At 38.3% G+C, this 11,057-nt stretch overlaps 1 protein-coding gene across 5 annotated transcripts in view; it reads right to left on the bottom strand.

Moving 5' to 3' along the window:
* Positions 1-4,941: 4,941 nt before the first annotated feature.
* PTN (pleiotrophin) overlaps positions 4,942-11,057 on the bottom strand; it is a 152,908-nt gene continuing 146,792 nt past the window's right edge. For 3 of the 5 annotated variants that reach the window (XM_086395408.1, XM_086395409.1, XM_086395405.1), the window contains one exon: positions 4,942-5,696. In XM_086395408.1, the coding sequence (XP_086251534.1) occupies positions 5,641-5,696 (56 nt within the window). In that variant the 3' untranslated portion in view covers positions 4,942-5,640. The remainder of the gene's footprint in view (positions 5,697-11,057) is intronic. The other 2 variants (XM_086395410.1, XM_086395406.1) reach the window with 1 other exon arrangement.

The raw sequence follows: 11,057 nt of genomic DNA, 5'->3' as shown, positions 1-11,057 counted from the left end.
ATGAGGAAGCTGCGTTGGACAATGGACATCCCAGCCCTTCAAGCTAACATCACACGGAACAAAAGCACTTGAGTCCAGATGAGTCCAGTCAGCCCACCAGGAGAGGCAGGAGATGAACTAGGTGGTTTTGTATGCAGTGGGATGTAACCAAAACATTTTTCATTGTGTTCATTGTCTGTGTTTCCAGCAAGAGTGTAAATTCCATGAAAACAGGAGTTTGGTGGCAGGGGGGGGGGGGGCTCATTTTGTTCTTTGCTGCACCCCTGGCACCAGTAACTGTGCTGAGCACTTAATAAACAATTTGTACGCAGGAAAGCATAAATTAATGAATTTAAACTAAACAGAGACTATGGGATGAAATGTATAATCAGAATTTGGAAGGGGAAATATATTCAACAAGATTTTTAGGAATTAATCTCAATCAATATAATTATCATAGAATAAAATTTGTTCAAATGGGCTTTAGAAATGCACTTCCTAGGAGTGTGGAATCCCATTTTCGATATGATCAAGGTTCTTGATAAGGATGCCTTCACCAGAGTCTGGGTTCAATTTCCAGTGTTGGTTAAGTTGCCAAATTTAACTCATAAACCAAATGGTGCCAATAGAAATCTACTTTAAATGGCCAGATATTTTTTAGCTTAATATAGAGGGAAGGAATTCAGAGACTTCAGGAATTCTTAATCGGAACAGTTACACACAACTTGCCCATTTTCTTCCTGACCACATCCCAGAATAGACCCCTAATAACTCTCTCTTCCTCCTTGCTGCAAGATAGCAGATTGGCATATCTCTAATGAAACTGATGAGAAGCTGAATTATTAGCTATGACCACCTTAAAAGCATACAACTCTGGACTTAGAAGTCTAAAATTTATATCATTTATTGCAAGCATCTCAATCTGTTGGTCATTTATAGCAACTGAGATATTCATGTAATTCTCTAAGAATCTCGTAAACTAAGATACTTGAAGATTTCTTTCTCCTGTATTTGATGGATCTGACAACCAAAAGACAGGAGACAAATGATTCGTTGCAATTAATGTATTTTATGTAATATTTTATATCTCCACCAAGAGCAAGTTGCATATATGGATTCAGTCACTACATGTTTATACTCTGTAAGGTATTCCTCCATTCCCAGTTTAACTACATGATGTCAGGATTTTCCATGTTGTCATTCTCTAACATAGATTGTATGGCTTCCATGAACATTTCCAAAGAACAAAAGAAAATACATTGCAATAACCTAGATATATAACCCTCTTAGGCTTCCCCAGTGGCTCAGTAGTAAAGAATCCACCTGCAGTACAGGACGTGGGTTTGATCCCTGGGTCAGGAAGATTTCCTGGAGGAGGAAATGGCAACCCACTGTAGCATTCTTGCCTGAAAAATCCCATGGACAGAGGAGCCTGATGGGCTGCAGTCCATGGGGTCGCAAAGAGTCAGACACAACTGGGTGACTGAGCATGAGCATATAACCTTGGCCAATCCTACTAACAATTTAATATTGTAGTTGTAATGAGATATATATATATCTAAATACATCAATGTTCTGCTGGTCAAGGTTTTGTCCTTTAAAAATTATATTATAGAAATTAGATATTGAGAGCTAATTGTTCTTTATTTTTCTTTTTAAATTAAAAAAATGGAACACATGTCAGTTTGCATTCATTTGTGTTGAAATATTCTTGAATGACATGATTTTACTTGTGACCCTAATAGGACTGAACATTTACTTTACTTCTGGTGCCTTTTTTGGAAAATTGAAAGACTGGGAAGAAGAGAAACATTGAGGGGGGGGATGGATTGCTAAGATCATGACAAGTTTTTCTCTGATTAAAATGTTCCCTATATTTTATTTCTAGGAGAATTAAAGTCCAATAAGTATGAGGCAGGTATTACTTGCTAAATGCTCTGAATAACATTATGCTCCTTACCCTTTATGGAAATGTATTCCAAGATTCTATGTCTTCTTTGAAAGTACTGGAAGATTGAAAATGCATCTATTTGACAGACCTGGAGACATTACTGTCTGCTTAAATAAGTTGTCTGCTGCTTAAATTTCCAGATGCAAGAAAAAGGTGTCCTCTGGCAGCCCAGACTGAGTACGAGAATGCAGGAGGAAAACATGATAAGATAGGGAAAAACATGGAGAGAATTTTTGTAACTCAGAAATAAGCTTGTAGACAGTGAGGAGCCTGTTTTACTCCAAAGAAGAATCTAAAATTTGAATTTACATGAGAAGCGTTGGAACATGATTCTCTACACTCTCGCCTTCTGATTGATTTCACTTTTAAAAGCTTAAGGCTTAAAACTAATTAAATTAAAAGCAAGCCAGAGAAAAAAGAGATTGAGATCAAATGCTTCGATATTGCACATCTAAGGATGCTGATCTGTTGCATTATTTTCTGGAGAAAGTTAATGGGAATAAAGCCCTTTGTTTCACTCCATTAGAGAATCCCACAACTAAAGGTTGATAAAATTTGAATTTTTATGTTTGGAAATTATTTTAAAATAATTCAATTGGTGAAAGATAGTATTTTATATTGCCTCATTCAGTGCTTCCTAAAGCATATTTACCTTTGTTTTTCATTTAAACCAAAGAAGTTATGAAACAATTTCAGACTTTCAGATATATGGAACCAAGAGTTACATATTATGGGAAAATATGTGTTATCTCTTATTCCTAAAGAAATCTGTCTTCTCAGTGGGTAAAGGACTGTAATGTTTCTTTTCTTAAATAAGGCTTCGTATGGTCAAGGACCCATAAATGAAATTATATAGTTCTTTTTTTTTTTTAATACCTCCACAATTTAGTAGAACTTGATAACTATTTAGAGCATTAAATTCTGTTTGGAGTTCTATTCTTACAGAATTAACAAGACATTATGATGTCATTCTAGGAATATAGTGTGATAGGATTCATACAATCAGGACAAATAAGAAAGCCTGTCAAAATCCAAGTGTGAAGGATATGGTCACCATATTGAATAAGGACACGTTTGGTAACTGGAAGACTGTTTTTGGTAATTGGGAGAAAACTTTCTTCAGTGGAAGGTCCTTTAAGGAAACATAGCTGATTTCTTTCCATTTCTCTTTCCTTCCTCCAGGCTTAAAGAACACAAGGATAAATAAGTTCATAAAACTCAGAATGATTGGAAGAGAGAGCTTGCTGGGGCACTCTATGAAATACTGAAAATGGTCTTTCTTTTTCTATTTGTCAAGTCAGTGATTTTCAGAGCCTGTCCTTTTGTATTTATGTTTTCAATACTTCAGTAAGATTTAGCAAGGTGTTTAAAGTTGGGGCTGGGATGGAATACTTCTTGAGAATTTAAGTATTTCACACTCTATGCAGTGGAGATTAGCATTCGCACCCTTGCCTTCACAGAAAATCAGGGAGTTAGTGTATGATGTGTTAAGAATCACCCTTCACACAGCAGAGCGCCTTTGGCTTCCTGCCATGTCGTAAGGTTAAAGAAAGAGGGAATGCCATGATTATTTACAGGACTGCTTTTCCTGTGGGAGATTGTGTTCTAGTTCACCTCAGCTCATTACTGATTCATGGGCTGCTATTTTGGCTAAATGATGATGGAGGAGCAATATTAGGTGAGAGGCTAACAAAACATTCTTCAGGCTTTTCCACCATGCCTCTCCTTGCAGAGTCTTTGCTGTCAACAAAACCCAGTCAGGATAATGCCTCCCTTTCATCCCCTCCATCCATCCCCATGAGTACCTTTAGCCTATTAAGGTTCACCTGTAAAAGAACTGCATTCACTATTCATGTTTCTGCATTTGCACTTTCCAAGGTACTCTGCTCTTATTAAGCACCAGTCTATAAATCGTTCCACATATGTGCCTAGAGATTAGTTCCTTTTTCTACTGCCCACTGGCAGTTGGCTTTGATTTAGTGGGGAGATATGGACCCCGTCAACATTCCTAGCTCAAGTGGAGTCTTTGACCAGGTGACAAAAATATTTCAACTTTGAAGGCACTTTGGCTGCATCATTAGACCAGTTTGTAATTAGTTTATTGAAAGGTATTGAAACCGTCATTTCTGAAAGTGGACTTAGAGTTATCTTGATAGGTAAGTGTTATTTATTGAGTCTTATCCCTTTAAAAGTAAAGGTGGATTTTTCAAGAGAAATACTTTGAGGTTAATCCCAGCTGACTTCTGAGGTGTTATTTCTCTGAATAATAGAAGCATAGTTGTATGTACTTAAAAACTGTGTTTAGAGCCCAGAAGATAAGGGATTTATTTGCATATCTAGTCTGTGGTACTCATATAGTAGATGATAGAGTAGGAACCATTGGTTTATAGAAACCAGTAACAAGCAACCATTATGCCTGGTGTTAATATGCAAACCCAGCCTTGAATATTCACTGGAAGGAGGGCTGCTGAAACTGAAGCTCCAATACTTTGGCCACCTGATGTGAAGAAACCACTCATTGGAAAAGACCCTGATGCTGGGAAAGATGCTGGGAAAGAAGGAGAAGGGGGTGGTAGAGGATGAGATGGTTAGATGGCATCACTGACTTGACAGACATAAATTTGAGCAAACTTTGGGAGATAGTGGAGAACAGAGGAGCCTGGTGTGCTACCGTCCACAAGGTCACAAAGAATTAGACATGACTTAGCGACTGAACAACGACAAAGTCCAAACTCAATAGAAGAAGAGCATTTTTCTGTTCCACCAAACCCTAGACTAGTTTGGAACTTTAATTCGGTAGCACCAGTCCAACCTATTATATACGGATAGAAAGTTTAAAATAGAGTTACAGACCTACATCTACAGCTGTGTCAACCCTCTACAACATCTGTGCGCAAGAATGATTTAATTAGTTTGTATGATCATTTCTCTCTGCTAACAGATGAGCTGGGGGAACATAGATGACAAAGAGAGAAGGCTTACAATATCAAATTATTGCACACAAAAGCATCTTTTTTTTCAGCATCACCTTGATTTATTTTCCTCGTCTTTTTTTTTTCCTCCAATGGAAAAATAATTTCATCAAAAAACAAATATTTCTGCCAAAGTGAAATAATTTCATGTTCTAATGCTTTCTTTTTTTTAAAAAAGTCAACATTGAACTAGGACATGCTCTGACCACCCTCCCCTCATTTTGTTGACTACAATTTTTTAAAAATCCACTGGCAGAAAAAGAGATATTTTCCTCAAATAGGATGATCGTATTTTATTGCTGCTTTGTTTAGTAGATATTTTTCTCAATTGGGAAATAAAGTCTAGGTGAAAAAAATTACCTAACAAGAGAAGTAGTTTACATAGTCATAACATTTAAATTGCTGCCAAAAGAAAAAAATGTAAAAAAAAAATGTAATGTAAAATATCACATAACTTCAAAAAACTTACCTCAGTTTTCTATCACTTAACATGTACTATAAGTCAACTTTCTAAATAGGATTACAGTCCTCTATTATAAGTCCCTAGTGGTACTATGGTATATTGATACATTTAAAAAAATGCTACTACAAAATTTTTCTTTTCATTTTGTTTCTGCCTATTGTGTACTTAAGCTATAGATAATTTTTGAATAAAAAGCCTACGGTAGATATAAATGCAATAGTTAACTGATCCTGTTTGCTGATGTCCTTTTCATGGTCCACGGAAGGTGGCGGCTTTTAGTCCAGCATCTTCTCCTGTTTCTTGCCTTCCTTTTTCTTCTTCTTAGATTCTGCTGTGATTAAAATAAAAGAAAGAGAGGAAAAAGTATCACATTAGTAAGCTATGAGAGAGGGAGCCACTTTTATAAATGGCCAGGAATGAAATGATTAAATGCATAGACAAAGTACGTGTGTGTGTGTGTGTGTGTGTGTGTGCACGTGCTTTTGCCAGAGTGCGCCTATGATAATAGGCAGGAGTAATACAGCTTCCTGTGTGAACACCTATAAATGCCTGGTTTCATAGTGGTTGCCCCCATTCGATAAACAACATACTGTCTGGGGGTCTCACTTAGAAAATTGAAACACAGCCGGCCTCTCTGAGAGAATACACTGCTCAATGGAGAGCTACCAACGCTCTCCCAGACCCTCACTTCCCACATTGCCTTTCCATGGGACAGGTGATAAGCTTTTTTTTCCTGTTATCATTTTCAAAGTGCTTCTGCTCCTGAGGTATCCTCTCCTGATGTGTCTTCTGTTTATACATTTGGCCACCCAGTCACAGATGAAGGACCACCTCTGAATCTACCAAACATGGAGCTTTGACTCTACAGAGACTCCTAGCCTTGGTGAAGGAAGTAAGATGGACCAACCTGGGCTAAACCAGGTAAGTAAAACTATTAGGATTTAAACCAAAAGACTTCATCCTTTTCCATTCAGTCATCTGTCATTTCCCTTTTCCTAAGCCTAGGAGAAAACAGTATGGAATAGGACATGTCAGCTTTGGTTCCAAAGATGAGAATGGTCAGCATCACCAGGCTAGCGAGTGCAAGGATATTGCTAAGTGTTTTTCAGATATTAAATACTTTCCCCATTCAGTCCACATAGTGGCAGACATGTATGGGTTAGGGACTGGAGCCAGACTGCTGGAGTTTAAATTCTGACTCTATCACTAAGTTAATGTGAGACTCTGAGAAAGTTGTATATCTGTGAATCAGATTCTTCACTTGTGAATGAGCATACGAATAGTACCACTTCATTGGGTTCGTATCCAAATTCGATGAGTTGTATCAGATCCACTGAGAACAGAACATGGGACAATAAAATGGCAATAAAGGTTAGCACTTATTATAAGAACAAGGGGGTGATTGCTCTATAGGATTAATATTCTTTGTCATCACCAAGATGTTTGCACTGAGCAGGTCATTGAATGAGGAATATCAGGACAGAAACAGTGGCCAGTAGGGACTTGTTCATGGGATCACAGGGCACGTGCCCAAGAGGGTCAGAGGTTTATGATGAGAGGGGACATGACCCCAACCACAAGTGGTATACAAAACTCAGCTTATACTTAAGCAGAGCTTGAACTTTTTCCATTCTTATCCTTACCATCTCTTCAGATTGTTCTGAAGTCCATTATATATTAGGCGTAGTAGTATTTCTGTACAAAGTAATTGTCCTGCTGCTGCTAAGTCGCTTCAGTCGTGTCCGACTCTGTGCGACCCCAGAGACGGCAGCTCACCAGGCTCCCCCGTCCCTGGGATTCTCCAGGCAAGAACACTGGAGTGGGTTGCCATTTCCTTCTCCAATGCATGAAAGTGAAAAGTGAAAGTGAAGTTGTTCAGTTGTGTCCGACTCCTCGAGACCCCATGGACTGCAGCCTACCAGGCTCCTCCTTCCATGGGATTTTCCAGGCAAGAGTACTAGAGTGGGGTGCCATTGCCTTCTCCATTGTCCTCAACTTCCTTTATTCAAGCTTCAAGGGTGCAATATACACAATTAGGTCAGGAGTTGCAAAAATGTTGCTGCTCAAAAGTATTCATTTTGTTCACAAATATCCTCAGATTTTTTTTCCCTCTCCATACTGAAGTAACACTTTTTCACTCTCTCTGTTTCTACTTGTCATTATAATGTCTCTTTTTTGACCTATTATAGGTGAGATCAAATAAGGTTTTCTGTTCAGTTTCTGAACAATTAATATCTGAACATTTAATAATCCCCAGTCTTTGGTTGACATTTGAAGTAACAGCTGTATATTAAGATGGTATCCTCAGGGAATAATCTAGGATGACAGCTGAAATAGAACTCTTATTTCCCTCATCTCATTTTCTCCAAATCCCTTACTGGGGAAGCCTCAGTAACTTATAATCCTCTAGCCTCCAGGAGAGGATGTTTAGGACAATAGTTCACATGTTTTGGCTATCATGTCCCTATTTCAATATGTAAGTAAATGAATCCCACACTCATCAGGTGTTGGTAAAATTTTATTTCATAAAGCTTAAAGTTATTCTGAATATTGGTAACTATTTCATCTAAGTAATGTAGGCAACACTTTGGGAACTGGAATTTCTCCCCAGTTGTCCTTGGTAAAAACAAGAGCACCTCTCTCTGTTACCTGAGCCTGACATTTACTTTATATTCATCAATGAACAACCATTATTGGTTGTTAATGCCATTAAATTTTAATACCATTAAATTGGTATTTAACAACAATTAAATACCAAGAAACTAAGCAATTGCCCATATAATCTGCACAATATCAATCAATATTTTTAATGCAACTGACAAATAAGTCACCATGGCATTCTTTTGACACACTACACACCTTAAGTCCACTCTGGGTTCAATCTAAATAGATAAAATGAGGAGTCTTCAGTAAAAGGTAGTGGAAAGAATTTGTATTTGTCTATAGTCAATTTTGGAGAAGGCAATGGCACCCCACTCCAGTACTCTTGCCTGGAAAATCCCATGGAAGGAGGAGCCTGGAAGGCTGCAGTCCATGGCGTCGCTGAGGGTCGGACACGACTGAGCGACTTCACTTTCACTTTTCACTTTCATGCACTGGAGAAGGATATGGCAACCCACTCCAGTGTTCTTGCCTGGAGAATCCCAGGGACGAGGGAGCCTGGTGGGCTGCCGTCTATGGGGTCGCACAGAGTCGGACACGACTGAAGCGACTTAGCAGCATAGTCAATTTGATTTCTCACACTGTGACCTTTATATATATTTAGTGAGCTTTGTCACTGCTTATCTCTATGGCCTCAAAAACTGATGAACATCCTCTCTAGCTTTACCCTGTCTGTGTTGTGCTGGGCTGTGCTAAGTCATCTTAGTCTTGTCCGACTCTTGGCGAACCTAGGGACTGTAGCCCACCAGGCTTCTCTGTCCGTGGGATTCTCAGGCAAGAATACTAGAGTGGGTCACCATTCCCTCCTCCAGGACATCTTCCCAACCCAGGGATCCAACCCATGTCTCTTTAAGTGTCCTGTGTTGGCAGGCAGGTTCTCTACCACTAGGTCCACCTGGTAAGCCCCAAAGATCATGGATATGTGGCAGCTATTTTTATGGCTTCAGTCCCTATTTCTCTTGCTACCATCACAGATGCATGTTACATAAAAGACAATAAATCGGTATAGAGAAAAAGTATGTCTGTGGTAGATTTAGCCTGAGGGGGGAGAGAATTTCTCCTCTCGGAGTTATTTCATTCTTTTTAAAAAGTATTAGTTTTCCAGCTTTAAGAGTAATACCTATTTATATAAAAATAAAGAAACATATGGTAAAAAAAAAATTACCCATGGTTTCACAATATAGAGATAGCACTTCCAGCAAACAGTTCTATTTATGTTTCCTTTCTGCCAATAAATGTAATATACTTTAAGAACATAATGACAGTTGATAGAATATATTATATGAAAAATTCTGTTATATTAGTTTCCCTGCCATTGCATATACTTTGAGACATGACCAAGTAGCATTCTTTTATGACATCTCTGCCTACTTTTCTTCTTTTGTTGGTCAGTTGGCGTGTTCCCACATGTCCCCATTTTTTGTTATTATAAAGAATGAGGTAATGTGTGTTTTGCAGACAAATCACTGTTTGTTTAAACTTTGCCCTAGTGTACATTACTAACAGAGGATCTACTGGATCAAAGAACACAGTATTTTTAAAGCTCTAGGTATGTACTGGTGTATTTCTTTCTTGAAAGGAAGTACAAATTTAAATTTTTATCAACAACTTATATAAGGCTATCACAGGGATGCTCTAGTGCTCCAGTTATTATGAATCCATCTGCCGATACAGGGAACACAGGTTCGATCCCTGGTTAGTGAAGATGCCACATGCCATTGGGCAGCTAAGCTCCTGCTCCACAACTACTGAACCTGCGTGCCTAGAGCCCATGCTCTGCAACAAGCCACGGCAATGAGAAGCCATACACTGCAACGAAGAGTAGCCCCCACTCGCTACAACTAGAGAAAGTCTGCTCAGAGCAATGAAGACCAGGCCCAGCAACAAATAAATAAATAAATACAAATTTTAAAAAAAGAATCGATCACAGCAAACTCCTTCTCAAAAGGCAAATCATCAAACAGGATGCATCATCTCTTTTCCACCCATCCACAGGTCCTTTTAGGAATAGGGTCGTCATGTGGTTAGTACAAGTAAACACCCACTCCCATTTCCATTATTAGGGACACCTAGAAGAAATAAGACTGTAAGTGGGAATTGAAAGAAAGACATCACAGATTTTTTTCTGAAGACTTTGAGAGGAGATGGCATTCTAAGAAGCAGAAGAGTTGAAAATTCTGGAATAAAGTAATCTCATTTTCTTAGCAAAATGTCTTGGTTTGATTTCTTTTTTTCAGATGACCTATGGCATATATAGAAAATGAAAGAAAATTAAGAGATGAAATGATATGAGAGGGGCTTAGATTTTAACTGGGTCAACATCTCTTTGCTACTATTTCAAATAAAATGGCTTTGGGTCATTACACTGATGAGAGGAACTGTTAATTAAAATAGGAAAATATGTTTACCTTCTAAAGAGATAGAATTCCTATAAGAGGAAGCTATGAACTCTCAGAAATGGACACCAAAGCTTTAGAGGTCAAGAGTGCCCATGGACAAGGACAGTGGGCAGTGTGTCGCAGAGAGTCCTAAATATAACCTGTGAGATTCATTCAATAAATCATGAAAACTGAGTGAAGGAAAAGGATCAAGTTACTGTCAACCATGTAAATAAGCCCCAAAGTCTGGATACAACCAACACGTTTGTAATACTTCATGAACCTATTTGAAGGAACTCACCTGTGCTTAAGAATCAGCTGCCTAGTCACCTGGAAATCTCTAATTCCTTCCCAGCTGTTTCTGAACTTTATAACTTGCTGAATTGTAAACATACAGCTCGGTGATCCACCAGGGATCTAGGTACTAGCTGGCTCGGCTTCCCACCATGGCACCGTTCATTGAATTCCCCAATATTTCAGGTTAAATGGGGGTCGTGTCTATCAAGTGGCACAATACAAGAAGAAATTTCTGTATATTTAACAATCAAAAGTATCATCTCTTAGTTTTTAATTCTGATTATTCTCAGATATGGTTCAGTCCAACATCTGTGTAATAATTTGTTTCCTCTTCAATTTCTTATTTTGTAATGTCA

The sequence above is a fragment of the Bos grunniens genome, chromosome 4 (genome assembly GCF_055505025.1).
Source record: "Bos grunniens cultivar Pamir isolate PY7600 chromosome 4, Bosgru_T2T1.0, whole genome shotgun sequence".
Classification (NCBI taxonomy): domain Eukaryota; kingdom Metazoa; phylum Chordata; class Mammalia; order Artiodactyla; family Bovidae; genus Bos; species Bos grunniens.
Note: the sequence above shows the minus strand (reverse complement) of the source record. Positions and strands in the feature narration are given on the sequence as shown.